Raw genomic sequence first — 19315 nt, 5'->3', positions numbered from 1 at the left:
TCGGTTGCCGAATGATGTTTCAAAAGCAGCCACGAATTTACATATTTTGCTGGATTGAAACGTGTCAGCGGTGGGGATACAATTTTTAGCAAATAGTAGTGAAGAAATTGTTTTTGCTCTGGTTGTGCTGACAATTGGATTCATTTGTGAAAATCCTCGTTCACATTCACTCAACGAAATTAGTATCGTACTCAGTGTCCATCAAATGCTTCGATTCTTCTGAAACCATCTTTTCAATTAAGTATTCCTGAAATCCACAAATTGTATCTCTTTCATTTAACTGTAACCTAATTGACAATTTTCTAACTTCCTTCTCTCGTCATTGATATTGTCAATAGTTCTTTGAACTAGTTGTTAAATTTGAATTTTTTTTTTTTTTTTTTTGAAACTGTCCAAAATGTCAGTGTCATTTGGATATTCAGATACTGTGACCATGTAAATAGAGATGGGGAAAATTTACGGAAATATGAGGATAATGCACTTCCACGAAACAACATGATTATTTGGCAGGGTAAAAGAAAATCACTCCCTCCTAATTCTTGAACAGGGCGCTTGCAGTTGATTCACAGTGGTGTTCAACCTACGGCCTGCATGGAAGGTGAACTAATACATTTTAAATTTTGCTAATTATCAAAAAAATTTCTCATTAAATGTTTTGTTCAGTAAATGTAATTGTGTATTGTATTTAATAAAATTTTCGAATATTTTCAATTTTACACGTAACAAGATATGGAAAATGTAACACACTAAAGAAATCTAACTGAATTTTTTTGAATATGGCCCCTGTACGGGAAAAGTTGGACACCACTGCAGTAGAAGGTTGACCAGAGCCCATTGTCAGCACTGAGAATAACCCCTTGATCTGCTCACTGTTGACCAGCGCGACTTCTCCATAGGGGCACAGCTGTTCGAATAGGTTTTAAGAGTACCACTAAGTTGTAGAATGGTAATCCTGCTAGCTCTCTTAATTCATGCAGCAGCACCAATTGCCTGAAGGCCAGAAATACGAACTGTGCGTACTGAGTTAAGTCTGTCCCAATCCATTCGTATATGAAAATTTTCTTCACTGAGTGGAAACTATTTTAAATGTAACTTCCAAAGGGAATTCAAAAAAAATTCACTATAAAAGAAGTTTGTTAAACAGAGGTCTGACTGAGTAATTTAGAATTCTAAAAATGGTTATAAAGTTTTATATAGAAAATATCTTAACAATAGACAGTGAAAAATGGAAATTTAGTTTAATCTTATTTGAATAGTAGGTAAACGTGAAAAAAATTTACAGAATATTACAAATTTTGAGGTGTACTGCATCCAAATGTCACACATCATTGTTAATAAAGGTGGCTGTACTGTCCCAAAAAAAAACACTGCATAATGTAAATAACAGATACTTTTCCCTCTAATAAATGCACAGCTCAATTTGTGAATTTTTTATTATTATTATTTTTTTTTTTTTGTTTGCTTCAAGTACAGAATTCCAAGCATGTCAAAGCACATCTCATGCAAATGTCAGGTTTTGTATCACTTGAAATAAATCAGATCATGAGAGGATTTTTTTGAGTTACAAAGGTAACTCTAAAAAAAAATTTAGAGTTACACATGCCTTTATACAGAAGACTGATCATCTGCATACACACAAACATTGTAACTGCAGTTTAATCCCACGTCACCTTACAGATTATACCAATTGTAGCAATGAATGTTTTAGTAGTTTTAATTATCAAAAGGTAAGCTGGTGGACAGTTTATCATTTAAATTAACTATAAATGTTTAATTAATATTTATAATTTATATTAAAAAATTGGAACCATGTCATTTTATATTCTTCAGATTTTCTACACAGTATGAGAAACAAAAAATAACTGTATAATATAATAAATAGAACCCTGGATGAGCACATACCATTGTGCAAAATTACACACCTCTTTATGTATGAGTGTTCCCAAGATGGATATAAAAAGTGCCATATATGTTAGAGAATTGTTAATTTTACACTTGGTACATGGAAAAGTAAAAGGGGAAACTAGCTACTATACCATTTTGTGCTATATTCAGTTAAACTGTCTGAGAATTTATTTTAATGAAACTTTAATAAAATGAAATTTTAATAAAACTAAGACAGTTTATTTTTAGACAATAATTCACAGTTTTCCCTATGTCACCTTAACCTAGAGATGCAATAAATTGCTGTTTTCACAATATTACATCTGCCTCTGAGTGAAGAGCCAGCTATTCATCATTTGTAGTGTATTCAATCAGAAATGTATTTGTACACAACAGTACATGGCATCCTTGCCTGCACTATGAAATCCCATTTAAATTAAGAAACAAATGTCTAAATAGAAGTGCACATGAAATGATGAACAGTTTGCATATTAATTTGTTACTGGCTACAGTTAGTGTTCTCCATAATAAGTGTAACATTGCTTGCTCTGTTTATAACCTGAAAAAGTATATCCTTTCCCCCCCTGGGGGGAATCTGATTCAGAATGTAATACCACCCTTCATTTCTATGAGAAAATTATTGTATGAGTATGTCCCCTCTACTTTTAAACTTCATTACTGATTTCAATGGAATGCAGCTGACAGTTATTTCTTGGTGGCTTCAGATTATATCTGCATTTTTTATCAATTTCTAAGTTATTGGAATTCTCTGCCAGTTCCTGCAACTTAAATCAGAAAATAAACCACAGCAATTAAGCGACACTCTCGAAATTCAAATATAGGCTGCTTTTCTTTTATGTATATTTAGTTAATTTTTATAATTACAAGGTAACAATTCTCACATTTTGGTTACTAATCATTTGGGTATATTTTCAGTTTTATATGCTGCCATAAATACATGACAATTCCTTAAAAAGTTAGTTTGAGCAATGTAATACCTACTCAAAATTAAATGTTTTTATGTTTTAAATACCTTTAAATTTAATATTTATTATATTCATCTGGTGCATACCAAAATAATTAGTAGATCCCTGTACAAAGAGAGCAGTTACCCTGCTTTTGACACTGTATTGGGCTGAGAACCATTTCTTTGTTATATTGAGATTATAAAGGTAAGCAGTAATATAAATTATATTCTGTTCCTTTAAAACTGCTTAATCAATTTACTTTAAACTACAGTTTATATTCATATGTTGTCAAAAGCAAGATTCACTCATTTCATTGTTCTGTTATTTGTTTTAACTGTTGAGAGTGGCTTGCTCTCACTGAATGTGTAACTGAAGACTAATGACTTTTTAAAAAAAAAAGTCAGAGAGAGGGGGGAAAAACTTCATAAAGGTCAAATATTTGAATGCTGCATAGCATAAATGTCTTAAGTGTGTAAATATTTAATTAAGCTTGAGAGGAGAAAAAGTCATTTGTGTTTTAATACTATTTTTTTTGTGATAATAATCTTGCATAGCGAGTGTTGTAAGGTTTATAAGTCTGTTCTGCTAGTAACTTTCATGGTCAGTATGTGCAATCATATGCTGAATGTTTCGGTGTGAGAGGCCGAAACAAATTATATGTGTGATTTGTAATAGAGAACTGACTACAAAACTTTCCAAAGACTAAAGAAGCTACATGTGCTTAGTCCTAAGGATAAAGTGATTCTCTTGCACTGATAATCCAAGGTAAAAAGTACCTCTGCACAACAGAGAATTAAGCATTTGAATATGTATCTCAATTTGATTATTGTCGCTAGATGAGGAGAAAAGGTTATTTTACTATTGAAAGTGAGGTTTTTCAAGTGAAAAGATACTGCAATGTTTAATAATATATAAGTGAACGTGTGTAAGCTGAAATGTATTTAAATTTTGCCCAGAAAGTCATTTGTTGAAGTCAAACACTTGTATGTCTGTCTGAATGAATGGACAGTAGAATTAATGTTATTATAGCGAGCAAGACACCTGTACATATTAAATTGAGAAACTGTGTGTGGTATGCAAAGTGTTTGAGTTCAGTGGTGACCAGCCTTTTCCTGTGGCATGCCACATATTATGGTGAAAATGCCTCATGTTCCATCTAGGGATCAATGATTCCCTTCCACCACAGATCCATGCCACATTTAAAAAAAATATATATATATTTTGTAAAACATTTAATGTAGATTAATGAATGTTCATCCTTACAGAGGAGATGTTATGAGGGCTCACTGACTCCCCTTCTTACCTACACTAAAAGACAGTAAATATAAACTGTATACATTTATCTTATTTTCTGATTTTTAAATTCAGCTGTATAATTTTTTTACATTATTTTTTCTCAAACTGAGAGAGAAAGACAGGCCACAGAACATGCACTGCAGACTGGCCATTCCTGGTTTAGTTTAAAAACAGCACAAGAGGGACTGGATCTAGGAATGCATGCTTTCCACAATGAGGTGGAGGCATGGGCAAGAAGTTACAGGACTTATATTTCTGTGAAATAAAACCTGTAACTACTTAGAAATGAAACTTCTGCATGAATATACCTTTTTAAGAGATGTTATAAATTCTCTTAACCAAACCATGTTCTATGGAGGCCAGTGAACATTTCAGCAGTATTCAGTTCCTACTCAAAGTTAAAACATTGAACCTATTGGACTGTATATTAAGATCATGTTGGAGTTAGTGGTATACAGTTAAAAAAAAAAAAAAAAAATTGTAACAAGGTGAGTCTGAGCTGATCACTGGTTGATGCAATAGTCAAAATTTTATCAGATACTGTGTGTACTGCAGGGAAATAGTGGTAAAGAGATGGCACTTTAAATAACACTGCTGAATCTTGCTTACTAATATATCAATAAATTCTATAAAAAACAATGGTATTCTTTCACAGTAGTTATTATAAAATGTTTATATGAAACAGTTGTGGCCAGTACTGTGTATTTATGATATGACTGTTATTTATTCTAATCTAAATTATGAATTGAATTTTCCCTAATTCTCTGCCACCTGTATGCACATCTGAGTTGGGACACATTCATTGGGAGGCTAAATTGCAGCTACAGTCCCCAACACATGGACATTAATTGCTGATAGGAAATGAATGAGATAAAATATCAATACTGTGTACCCCACTCACCTCAGTAAGTATTAAGGGCAAAGAAAGACAGCTCAGAGACAATTTCTTATGAAAGAATTCGGTGTAACAAAAGTACAATTAGTTTTATCTATGGCTAAAAAATACATAGGTTCAAAATCTTCTTCTTTTGAGGATCTCTGGTTTGTAGATAACTGGATGTGTTTCTTCAGTCTGCAAGGAGTGAACAAACATTTAAAAACAAAAAATACAATGCATACCATAACACAAACAACATATTAACATACTAATATTTTTATAAATGCTTAATTTCAAACGTGAGCAAACCTAAGCTTCCAAACTTGGTCTATTTGAGTTGAAAAAGTTACAAAATAGAGTAACTTTTTGACTACTGACATTTGTAGTCAAAAATGTAAATAGCAGTTTTTAAGCATTTTTTTTCAGTGAATATAATCATGTATTTTTAAACTAAATATGCCTCAGAAAAACTAAATCATTTGACAGATTCAATTTTGGAATTAAATTAGGCATTGGTTGTGTGAAAGATGCAGAAATAAACTGGGTATCTGACCATCACAAAGGAACAAAATGGTAAAGCATATTATACAACAGCATAGCTATCTTTAAGTGGAAATAAAAAGCTTCTGTTTAACTCTGGCACAACCACAGTTTATTCAAACTTTAATACAGGAAAGCTAATGTCAGAAAATTAACATTCTCCTGTAAAATGAATTATTTTCCATTGTTCTCATGATACCCTATTCAGTTATTACTGACCTATTCATGTAACTTGTAGAATTCCCATTTGATTTCTGTAGAGTATTTACAGAAATAATTTCTGCAAGTACTTTATAAAAAAAAATTATTTATTTTACCCAGGATTCACTACCAAATTATGGTACCCTGCTGTATATTACAGATACAATTTTCACTAATGTACAGAAAATGAGGTACAGCCATTGAAAAAGTATGCAACAATGTCTGAAGTCCATTCGCATATTTTGACAGTGCAGAATCGAACAGCACAAGAAGCTGCCCAATCCAGATGATAACAACACCCAGCACTATAAAAAGATGCTTAGATGATAACTTTTCTCCATCTTCCAGATTTATTTATTTATTTTTTTTTATTTTTGTGTTTTTGTATGGGCGGCTCCTAGAACAGAAGTTCATCTCCGCCTCGTTGCTCTGTTCAGTTTTTATACACTCTGTAAGGGTAAGGCCGGTGTGTGTCTTAGATGTCGAAAATGATGTCATTTAAGGGTAAGCAACCCACTGTTAACCAGAACAGTACTGCACATCTAATTAAGACTTCCATTCTGATAGCTAGAGGCCAACTGATATGTATTCTGCCATTGACCTCCATGTGAAGTACTACACTCAGGGTAGAGAAGCATGAAAAAGACTTGGGGGTAATTGAGCAGTCAAATATGAAATTATCTGAGCAGCACAGACAGTTTGCCAGAGCGGCTCATGGTGTCTTGTCAATGATATACAAGAATTTTACTAGAAGGGATCAGGAGGTGATTATCCCTTTGTCACACCTTGAGTACTGCATACAGGTCTAAAGGCCTCATTTTAGGAAGGATGTAGATTCTTTTTGAATCCTTTGTTTATCCAGGAAGGTCCAATAAACTATAAAAACAGGGATGTCAGAGGGTGCCTTTACCAAGAAAAGCCTCAATTCTGCAAATTGCAGCATCTGGAGACTAGGCACCTGCAAGGTGATCTGACTGAGGTGTATAAGGTCTTGAATGGTTTGAGCAAGCTCAATGCTGATGGGATTCTTCCTCAGGCTCAGATTATGCACTAGAGGGAACATAAATTCAAACTAAGGAAAGATAGCTGTACAATAGATGTGTGGAAATTTGCCCTTAGCTAACAGGTGGTTGATTGCTGGAACAAAATTCACCTGTCACTGTGGAAGGTGATAGCTTAAATAAATTAAAGGAAGAACTGGACAAACTTTTGGAGAAAATAAATGGGTGAAATAGGAAGGTTTTTTTTTTTTTGTATAGACTTGGCTTCTTGCATCATATGCCTATGCTAAACATCATTCTTAACACAATCAGACCTAGAAAGACATTGAATCAACATACAGAAAAAAAAATTCTGTTAAAGTAAATGAAAAGTATTTTGTAAATGAAATAAAGTAAATGAAAAGCAATTTCTGTAAAATTCAATTTATGCAACAAGTTTATATTAGATCACAAACATTTGGCTAATATATCCAATCCACTTCAACGTGTATTGCTTTCTGTACATCTTCACCAACATATTACAAAGGAAATGCATGAAGCTCATCAGAAAAATGCCATATGAGAGAAAAACACACTGAGAAAGCAGATTAGGGTACATCTACAAACTTGTTCTATATTTTGTACAAGAATAAATATAATTTTATGTTCTAAAAGTGATTCTCACTTTCTCTAATAAACTTAAATCAGCATCATATATTGAAAAAGAATCCAAGAATATTTTAATTGTGATTATTATAGAGCTATAAAACAAAAGGAATATCTCATTGAAAACAAACACTTGTAATGTGAAAGAGCTAGTATTTGATTTATTGGTAAATGATATGGAATTTTTATTGTTGTAGTATGCATGATGTTCAAGCAATTTTTAATTCCTTCCTTCTTTCCCCATACACATTTTAAATACACCATTCTGTTATATATAAGAATAATTCTCTAAGTTTGAATAAATAATATTACAAAATTATTTACTGTTTTAAGAGAAAAAAAAGAGACAAATATCCTATTTATCAAACTATAAGACAAGTCATAAAATGGAAAATTTATGGTAAAAAATACTTTAGTGTATATATTGAATATTTACAAATTTGCTGACAGAAGTAATGTAGCAATACAAAATTCATGGAAATTCTTAAGACATGAACCACATCACTGTCTTCAATAACTGTCATAGAATATGTTTATCTTCAGATGTTTTGCTAATTGCCACAAATATTTCATTCTTTGCAGTTCTCTAATAGCCTGAAATGGTGACTTTTGTGTCCAACTCCTTTTCATAAATCTCCAGCACTAAACCTGCTTCTCAATTTGAATATAATCATTTCAGTAGACAACATTACTGCTTTCAGAAAATCAATTATGTATGGACTGACAGTAAATGAAATAAGCAGTCTATGAGATATTCTCACAAGAACTAGTCACACAGGATTGAATTAGCGGGGGGAAAAAATATGGTCAAATAAACGATTAAAGCCCAGGGTATTCTTCCAAATGTTTCTATCCCCTTAATGCCTGTTGTATGAGAACTAAATGCCATTATTTCTGCAACCCTAAATTAGAATTTCACAACCTTCTATTATATCAAGGTATCCATTTATCATGCAACCTATTGGTTAACAGTGTTTACCAAGGTAAACATGGCAACAGTGCACATTTCATTGGGTATGGAGAGAGATGGCAGCTCTATTTTGGCAATGGTGGTATTTTAAGAGCAGCACATCATGCATTAATGTGGTACTAACATAGGTTTTTCCCTGAGAAGAGTATTTTGTATATCTGTGGCAGTATGCTTAAAAATGACACTTGAGTAAATTAATATACTCTGGATGAACTCAACAAAATACTGAGAACCACATTTGCACCACAAATGAATATATTCTGTATCAAACATTAAAAAGAATGAATGCATGTTTCACCATAGCAAAAATTTTAAATTCTGCATTCATTTTTACAAAAATTGTGTTGCAAACCAAGTTGCGTTGTAATGGGATAACCCCGTATTATTTTTTATTTAAACAAAAAGAATTATAATAAAAATTGTGGTTCAAACCAAAAATCATTTTCCAACATCTCAAAATCAACACTTTTAATGAACATAAAATAAAATATTCATTTGAATGCAATAAAGAAAAGTTCAGTCATTTATCAGAATTACAAAATCAGAAATTTGTTTGGGTCTTTGGGGAAGTGAGAGGTATACCCAAGTCAGTTTCCTTGAGGAGGGGAATATTTAATGCTGTTTACTTGTAGTGTTCCAAAGAACTGTTTTAAAGCTAGATGAATGAAACTTAATGACCTGATGGTACCAGAAGCAAGTTTCACTGAGATAATGAACTTCATCATACAGTGGCTGTGACTGCCACAATATTGTGAGAGATGGATTGGGAATGAAGGATATTGCCACATCCTCCCACCTTTTTCTTGTACTTCTAAGAATATTAGTTTCTCACTAGTTATAAGGAGCCTGATTAGGTGTGATGAGAAACAGAAAATTCTTTATAACAGGCAGCCATGCTTAACAAGAGGACGATGATGCTAAACATTAACCACACTGGAAACTTTAAATACAAATTATGAAAGTGATTTTCATATTCAGTTGTAATTATAATAATTAGCATGCTTTACTGTTCTTACTTAAAAAATTGAATGACTAGTTCAATTATCGTCGTAAAAATACAAGATAAGTATATAAACACTTACTGCAGTCTCGTCTTCTTTAAAAATTTTTACAGTTTTATCAGCTTCTGCTGTAAGTAGACGGCTGTTACTTTGGTCAAAAGTGCATGCAAATATGCCAGCTTCACTGTCTATTGAACCAGGTTGAACAGGTGCCTGAAGCCTTTGAAAGTTATAGCCTGTTTTCCAATCCCAGAAATAAATAGTACCATTATCCCCTACAATGGAACAGATTTTGGAGAAATATTAATATACAAATATCTTCCAAAGAAAAATTACTTTTTGAATGAAAACTATCTATAGTTGAAATGCTATAGGTGGTTCAAGGTCACTCACTAACTTCAACATTCCACACTCATGCTACACCATACTCCTCCAGCCACACCTCATTACAAATCATATTCCATTATGTGTGCTACTAGTGTCAAGATGCTGCATACTGTCAATAGATGATAATGCTTTCTTTCAGCAGCTGGCACAATGAATTATATAAAAAAAAAGGTATGGAGTGAGAGAGAAAGAACATTTGCGAGTGACCTTGAACTGCCCACTGAATTTATGTTGAATAGTTAAAGCTAAGGCTTTGGTGTCTATAAACTCTAATTTTAGAAATAAAAAGTTTAATATTTAATTAGAATAAGTTAAAAAATGAATTCTAGGAACTTTCCAAAGCCTTATAAGTGATTACTTGACAGACTTTGTGCAGCCTATTAGACTAAATCTTATTTAGGCTTATGCTGTTCTTGTATATATAAGCTGTTAACACAATTAAACTTATGGGGACCAAGCTATATAATATTAATAATGTGATAATTATCTGGTACCTTAAACAAATAATCATTAAATACCATAACATTAATATAGAAAACCAAATAGTCAAAATACAGTAAACTTCCATTATGACATTCCTGCTTATAGTGTTATCCTGTTTTTAACACACTTTTCTTCTGGTCTCACAGTCAATTGTATGAAGTCCCATGCATTTTTTGATAATGCTTTAGTGCTCTACCTTAAATACTTTCCCACTTATATCACTTCTATTTAAGTTACTAAGAAGGAATAAACTCAAGCATAACCCTCTTTCCTCTTGATCCCTCCTTCCTGGCTTGGGAATGGGATGATGGAGACTAAATTCTAGGGACTGTTAATCATGCAGTTTTATTTCATATTTAACTCAATCTCTGATGGTAGATATGGCACTCTTTAGAACTCAGTATCTAGCTATTCACCATTACATTCATAGATTCTCTTCAGTCTTTTTTTAAATTCAATATTACTCTTTCACTTCCTTTGTATGGTAATTAGTGCCTTTTGTGCATGCATATGTTCTATATGGCATCAATAAATTTCAATAATGAAAGCATTATTATCAATACTACATTTAGCATGTTTATACAGTGTAATACCCAATATATGTCATTATTTTTAAGCGAAAAAAAAAAAAAAAAAAGGTTGAAGGTGCCAAAAAAAAAAAGCAAGTATAATTCATTAAGTGAGCAGATTGAATTTACATATAAACCACTACTTCAAAAACAGTGCATACAAGAAATGTTAAAAAAATCAATGTTACTACCAAAATATTGATGAAAAATAGCCTCCAAAAATGGGTGGTCCCACTTATAATGCTCTTTGGGGCTGGTCTCTTCAAAATCTCTATAATAAGGGTTTACCATACTTGCATAATGGAAAGGTTTGCTGTATGCTGGTAAAGCATTGAAAAGGAAAATGTGAAATATTTTTTGTTCTGCTTTAAAACTGAATAAAATTCAAATGCAAAATTAAACTTGTTGATAAATACAGAAAGAAAATAAAGATCATAAAGGATAGGCAAAATAGAATCACATAGCATATTATTCAGCACCTTGTAACAAACAGCCACTTCCCTAAACAGATTAGCATACTTTTCAAGATCATCTTTTGGGAACTGTAAATAAGGAATATCTGATAGCTATATAAATTTTTCTTATTTGGTTATAATGTAAACATGAAACAGTTCAATATGATTATCCTATATAAGACAAATTGTTGCATAATAGAGTCAGTGATGTGCAGGATAAAACCATTTTTCAGGTTCCCAACTCTGTCACAATAGGTGAGAGATTTTCTTGCAGAATTTGGATGTAACTGCTTCCCATTGCAGTAATTTCTTCTGATATAGTATTTGAAAAAAAAAAAAAAAAAAAAAGCGTTCCTGTCATTCAGAAAGTCTTGGTTGCTAGCTAAAATAAATGGAACCAACTGCCATCAGCTTATGCCATAACATTTGATCTATAAATGCATCACCTTCAATGAAAATATAACAAAATGCTTCACTCATAATCTTGAAAGATTTCCTGCCCATTATTTAGCACCTTTGTATTTTCTTCACAAAGGATTACATTGTTCATTTCTATTGAGCTCTGTCATTTATACTCTTAGAGTAGCCACCTATTTCTCATTGCCTGAAACAGAAGAGATCATCACATATACAGTTGCCACCTTCACCAGAATTAACACAAAAAAAAAGAGACCACTTTAATGTATGCAACAAAGTCTCTAGGCAATCAGAATTTAGCATACCTGAAATACAGAAATCAACGTTCAACTATCATTTTTTTTAGATGTTCTTAAATTGTGGTTTTCTCCCATTTCTGAATCAAAAAGCAATACAACCATATATGCATTCAGAATGTTAGTAACAAAAAGTTTTAAATTACCTCCAGAAACCATAACATTGTCAGAATTTATGCCTAGACAGTTGACAATTGCACTGTGACCTGATAAATTTTGTACAAATTTTCCATCTGGACACATCCACTGCTTGATGTTGTCTGGTGCTCCTGATGCAAACATATACCTAATAAATAAAAAATACCAAGATCAATAAAATTCTACTTGAATTGTCAAAACAAAATAAAATCTAAAATAAAAAATAGATCAAATAAAACAATACTATTAAAAGCTGTGTGTTTGAATTAGCAAACTGCCTATTTTCATGACCTCCTAATGTTAGGCTGTGAAATAGAGGCACAATATATACAATGACTTTTTATGTTCACCAAAATTTTATTTAACTGTGCAGTCGCAGATAATTAAATTTTAAAATGGGCAAGTTTCTGTTTATACTCCAAAACAGTCATAGGACAAGATGACTGTTAATCATTTCAAACTTCACTGTTGCAACATCCACATATGGAGCATAATTAACTATTGGCTGTGTTGACAATGAAATGTGATATCCTAAACATGTGAAGTCCTTAAAACTTGACAAGCATACTATCACAATTAACCATTTCCACCTCAAAATTTTCAGTGAATTTTCATAGCAGCTGACCCTGTTAAGTGTTTTTCTGTGAAATTTTGTAAAAATTAAAACTGTACATAAATATGCTTATGTACATGTTAATATACTCTTATTTTGACTTTATTGTCCAACACACACCAAAGTAAAATTATCAAAATTCATATCAGAATTTTAAAAAAATTGTAAATAAAATCAGAATTTTAAAAAATTGTAAATAAAACCCACTGTTACTTTTCTGAGATACAAGAACATCCTCTACATCTATTTATGTATTACTTGATTCAGTTTTATCAAATTCTGGAACCGAATTCCCCAGAAATAATTCAGTTTTGGTTATTTTAAGCCCAAACTGGATAAGTGATATCAACAGATGCAATAAAAGATAGCAAAATGTACTAAAAAAAATTCTAAGACAATTCACACATTAAAAGTAAGTATTGTTTGCATCAATCTTCAAAACACAGAACTACATACATCCATCCCAGAATCCACACATATATTGAAGTCTGTTTCATGGTGTTTGGCTTAGGCCAAACACCATGATACACAGTTAAGCAACATGGTTACTCAAATTCATCTTGCATCTTCATGGGCTGGGGAGTTACAGCAATTTAGGATAAAAAAAAAATTCAGTGGTTACAATGACCATGCAACTATGTGTCAATCCAACAGCAAAACAGCACAGGAAAGCAATTTCCTGTATGCACAATAGCTTATTTATACTGAAAACAGTTCATCCTATAAAATTAAGTTAAGGTAAGGATGCATTTATTACTAATTTTTCAGAGATCTCAAAATAAAAAAAAAAAAAAGTTTGACATACATCCACTTCATTCTATTAAAATAAATCATCCTAGTGTTAACAGTAACAATCTGCAAAGTAAAATATTCAGAAATACTACTTACACTGAAGGATGAACCAATAATGCTCGAACACTCTTTTTGTGATAAGTTAGAATGACCCTGGTTTTTCCAGCTACAATGTCCCAGAGACGAATAGTGCAGTCATGACTGCCGGTAAGAATCTAAAAGTAACAATTATTTTACATAAGAACAAGAAGGGTAAATTATCTATAATATATATCATTGCATGCAATTATGTACTTTCAAAATTTCTAATTTTTCAATTTGAAGACCTTATATCTTACAAAAACAGTCAGTTCTATATGCTTTTTATATTAAGATATTATCTTAAGGCATTTCCATTCTAGCTAAACATCAGTAATTCCAATGATAATGAAATAAAATAGAATGTAAGAGAGAATACTAATTTGTTTCTGCTCCCAAAGGAGGCTGAAGCCAAATACTTGCCCTTACAACTTTAGCTTATAAATAACATTATGCACAGCTCTGCCAAAGTTGCTGATTTTTTTAAAATTCTATAGCATCAACTGAAAAGGTAAATCCACTATAGATTTACCTTTTGAAGCTTAGTGGCTTCTCATCAGTTATGCTGGCAGAATCGCAGATTTTTTATTGAATAACAGATTCACTTTTTCAGGCAATGCTATGCAATTTAAGAAGATATTAGCAACTAAGCAAAACCATGGATAAAGGCATTTGTCTCTAAGATAAATAAGTAGTAAAAGACTCCATCTTTAAAAGAATACAAGCCATTAACGTTTAAAATTAATTTCTTCCTCTTTCAAATCATTAAGTAATTAAATTAGAAATTGAAATCCAGAGAAGCATAACAAAAAATATCCTCCTCCAAAAAAGCCTATAACAACAAATGACAAATATAAAAAAACTAGAAGTGTCATAGATGCATACAAAAGTGCTACAAAAGAGAGAAAAACTCTTGAACTTTCGAGCTGCAATGATAAACGACCTAAAATGTCCACAAGGTGACTTCCATTACAGAGCAGCACATCTTGGTTCTGCCATAAGATGCTCCAAAAAATATTTCATATCCCTATAAAGTTGGTTTGTGCAAGTTAAGTTGCAAGACCAAATCAATCATCATTATTGCTAGTGGTGCATAGAATATGTAACTCCTAATGCTGAGGAACTGGATAATCAGTTCACAAGAGATAAGGTCCTTCCATTTGAGCAGGTATATTAGTTCTGAGAACTAAAATGGTCTTGGGCAGGATACATAGCACAAAGACAAGATGGACTAAGAAAATAACTGAATGGTACCCAAGAAGAGCTAGAAGAAAACCTGAAAGACAACAATGGAAATGGACAGATGAAATTCATTAGCTTGTGGGTAGCAAATGGATAACCATTGCACAAAACAGAAGGAACTGGAAAGCTGCTGGAGAGGCCTTCATCCTGCAGTGAATTGAAAATAGCTGATGATGATGATGATGATTAGTTCTCAGAATCCTTGAATATGGTCAGCAGAAAATCCTCACCAGATCCACAAGACTTCTCTACACTCTTGAAAAGTTTAAATCTGGTTTGCAATTTTCCAAAAGACATTGCTTCTTTAATGAAATTCCAAAACATTGGATACAAAGTTGTCATCATACATTTGTAAAACATTATCACCAGACAAATGTCTAAAAACATAAGAGTCAACAAGGATAATGTGAGTGCTTGCACCTTGGTGTCTGTTTTTAATGGGCAACTGATTTCAAAGGTTGTAGCCACCAAGAAAAGCAGATTTTAGTCCAGCTGATTTGTTTATAGATCTTAAAATAGCATTGTATCAAAGTACTGTTAATCACTAGAAGAGGCTACAGATCACAATTCAGCATGCAGTCGATGCCATATCTACTGACAAGTCACAACAAGCCAAAGTTACCACAATTAATCATAAACACTTGTGTGAGAAATATAATGGCTACTACTTTCAATAACATCTGTAAAATATACACAAAGTAACAATATTAGTTTTCTTCCACGAGTTGCATTTCTTTTTGAACACTTGAGACTATATTATAGGATTACATTCATCTTCTCTACCTTACAAAGGGAAAAACTAGCTGTTTCAACAATACTGAAACAGCTAGTCTCCTTTCACTATCTGTAAAATGTAAACATTCTAAGTATACCATTTTCCCTTATATTAAAAAACTTCATTATTAAAAAAATTTAACAGATTTTGTCCTAAACAAAATTACCTGAGGTTCAGAACTTTGGCACTGTACACTGGCTACTGTGTTTGTATGTCCTGTTAGTGTGTGAATATTGGCCTTTGTTCTCATATCCCAAACCTAGGAAAAAATAAAACATACTCGATGAAACATATTTCAGAGACAAGCGTACATAAAATAATGCTACAATAACTGCTACAGATAATGCTAAGCAGTTTTTTAACCAGCTCTACTCAAACTTTAGAAAAAAAATCAGTATCATCCAAATTACCAATAGCATTTCAGTTTATAAAGAAATTAAACGATGAATTTCAGGAAGATTAAATATGAAATTGCATTTAACCTTTCATGTGGCCTTTAGTTGTTATATGACAATTATATAAAATTCATAACAAATTAACAAGCCTCGCCTTTGATCGAGAGGGGTTGTTCAAATCACTTGAAACACTCATCCAACGTGCATTTGAAAATTCCACTCTTTCTACCATAACATAACTCTCATAAAGATAAATGACAAAGCAACTAAGCCTTTGTTGCTAACTTAACCTAATATTATTTCAGACACTATATACCAGCAAATAGTGTGAAAATATTCAAGAGTAGTTTGCATTCATGTAGGAAAAAATACTTCAGTTTCCAGGAAAAAATTATATACTTCCACAGCACCAAGTGGAAGTATATAATTGTATATTATATATATTGTATATAATTGTATAGAAGTATATTATATGGAGAACATGTATAAGGAAGTATTAAAATGAAAAGTGGACTGGATGATTATCACACTTTCATGAAGTAGATTCTTCAACTGTGGAAAATGACAAGCCTGGCAGACTGATATCATTACCCAACAATGGAAGTGTCTCCCATTAAAATTTATTTTAACAGTTCGGTCACAATTACTCCCTTGTGAAACTTCACGTTATTGTGAAAGATGAATATGTCAGATATTAAAGCATAATTTGTTTTGAAGAAAATTCTCAAAGGTTGAAACATTCATTCCTTGAATGCAATCTAACTACCATTATGATACTAACAGTATCACAAGCAATATCTGCATTTGCTTCAGCTTTTCTGCTGATAATAATCTTTTGGATTGAGTAACAAAGGATGCTTCCACTCCATGGACTTTAATCAAATTCTGGTGTGAAATCTCAAACCCAAGTTCAACAGCAATAACTCTTCTGAAAAATTATACCCCTCAACTTCAAAGTGGTTTTCCAAGTCCTGCACTAGTCATTTGAAAAGTGGTGAGGAACCTGTCTTGCACTAGCTTTTCATTTCTAAAGGAAACCAGTACCAATCCTACTAAGCAAATGTCTTCAGATGCCTATGGTACATCTCCAGCTTTATCTTCACATCATTTATCAGTGTTCCTGAAAAATAGTTTTCATGTTAGTTCCAAATGTTGTCAGCTGATGTGAATGCCTAACTCTTTATCATCTGCAATACTTCTCAATAAACCTTCACAGAAGAAACATTACCAATGAGACACTACTTCAGCTCCACATCACCATCACTATAAACTTTCAATAGTATATTACAAGCTTTATTATAATATTAAATTAAAATATTATTTGGGGAGACCTAATAGAGGTGTATAAAGCCCTAAAGGAAATGAGTAAAGTGAATGAGGGAGGTTTATCACTGGCAGGAGGGACAAGAACTAGGTAGCAAAAATTAGAGAGTAAGGCTGAATCTCGTGTAATATATTTCAAGGATTGACAACATGCCATCAAAAGACAGCATATTGTCAATCCTTGAAATAAATTACCTGCCAAGGTGGGCCAAGAGAGACGGAATATGAATTTATTATACTGTTAAATTTAATATTAACTCTAACATTAATATTAAAATAAATGTATGTGTGTGTATACTGGGTGGTTATAAGTTTCCCTATTCGGAGACACTAATGTCAAAACAGAGTTAGCACTGTGAAAATCAGTGGGTATGTCATTTAGGGTATGGGGAAGCGATTTGTAGAAGAAAAAAAAATTGTTCACATTTCCGCCACCAGGGGGGAAATGGCGCTGCGCATATGTAAAAATTGTCATTTACTTCAAGACACGCTGCTTACGCAAATGACATCCTGTTAGATAAAAGCAGAAAGGCCAACAACCATCAATAATCATAGCTTAGAAAAAAGGAATGTGCTCTTTCAGTAAAACTGTTCTACCAGAATAATAGTAATGCTAATGCAGCACTACATGAATATTGGAAACTTAAAAGGTTTGCATAAAGGACCTTTGATGTCAGTGGGGCTTTGTAAACTAATAAAGAAATTTGAAGCAACCGGGGAATTAGGTGTAATTCTAGCAGGAGATGACCATGTATCACAATGGAGGTAATGGATGAAGTGGTGGTTGCAATGGCCTCCAGGTCAGAATGCAAAACACTATCAGCCAGTACTGCCAGAGGTGTGTCAAGAGACTTGAACCTTCCTTGGTCGACTGTACATAAAAGTGCTTTGAATAATTTTATGCTGGTTCCCGTACAAGATTCACGTAGTGCAAGAACTAGTCTTGTGATCAGCAACAATGGACAGACTTTGCTCTACGATTTCTGGCTTGTATGGAACTTGATGATACATGGGTTTGAATGACCTTGTGGTCTGATGAGGCATATTTCACTCTTCACAGGGCTGTAAATGCACAAAACTGCCAAATATGAGGAACTTTTCGTCCACTTTCTGTGCATGAAAGACCATACTACAAAGTCCATACGTTACAGTATGGTGTGGATTCACAACAGAGTTTATAATCGAATCATTTTTCTTTAAAGAGTCTACACCTCATGGCCCCATAAGGTGTACGGTAACTAGTGCACAGTACTACGCTCTTCTAAGAGATCACATTATTCCCACTCTGCAAGAAGGCATTGCTTGGAGACTACTGTTCATGCAAGATGGTGCGCCCCTCCCCACATTGGCCAAAAAGTGAAGGAACTGCTCTGTTCAACATTCAGAAATGATCACATCATTTCTAGAGACTTTCCGCAGTTCTGGCCAATCACAGATCCTTATCCATTTGAAAACAAGCATTAAATAGCATGTAGCATTACTAAGAAATTGAGATGTTATGCGAAATTTGTGCCGCACGTAGTCCTCTGTTTTCAGAATGTCATCTCAAGTGAAGGAAAGCACATAGAACAATATCTGTAGATTTCTAAGTTCTGATATTAAAATCTAATCCTAAGTTAAGTATTCCATCTCATGTTTACAGTGTCAATTCTCCCCTAGTGGCAGAAATTTGAACTAATTTTTTTTCCTTCTACACACTGCTTCCCCATACCCTAAATGACACACTCACCGATTTTCACAGTGCTATCTCTAACCGTTTTGACACTAGGGTCTCCTAAGTATGGAAACTTATTTTATAACCACCCTGTACACACACACACACACACACACACACACACACACACACACACACACACATGTAAATAAGGATGTACAATAAGGATGCCCCAAAATTCTTATAAGATATTCTGGATTTCTGCAAAGTTCTGACTACAGAGCATTTCAATTTTAAGGTATAACTCCTTATCTT

At 32.9% G+C, this 19315-nt stretch overlaps 1 protein-coding gene across 2 annotated transcripts in view; it reads right to left on the bottom strand.

The window, feature by feature from the left end:
- Positions 1-5115: 5115 nt before the first annotated feature.
- Tango4 (transport and golgi organization 4) overlaps positions 5116-19315 on the bottom strand; it is a 47189-nt gene continuing 32989 nt past the window's right edge. For both annotated transcript variants that reach the window (XM_090379012.1, XM_090379021.1), the window contains exons 9-13: positions 15795-15887; positions 13630-13748; positions 12137-12276; positions 9465-9658; positions 5116-5220 (exon numbers count right to left, since the gene is read on the bottom strand). In XM_090379012.1, coding sequence (XP_090235138.1) covers positions 5161-5220; positions 9465-9658; positions 12137-12276; positions 13630-13748; positions 15795-15887 — 606 coding nt within the window. In that variant the 3' untranslated portion in view covers positions 5116-5160. The remainder of the gene's footprint in view (positions 5221-9464; positions 9659-12136; positions 12277-13629; positions 13749-15794; positions 15888-19315) is intronic.

This window comes from Mastigoproctus giganteus, chromosome 1, assembly GCF_048544385.1.
Source record: "Mastigoproctus giganteus isolate SK-2022 chromosome 1, ASM4854438v1, whole genome shotgun sequence".
Lineage (NCBI taxonomy): Eukaryota > Metazoa > Arthropoda > Arachnida > Uropygi > Thelyphonidae > Mastigoproctus > Mastigoproctus giganteus.
This window is presented reverse-complemented; position numbering and strand designations above follow the sequence as displayed.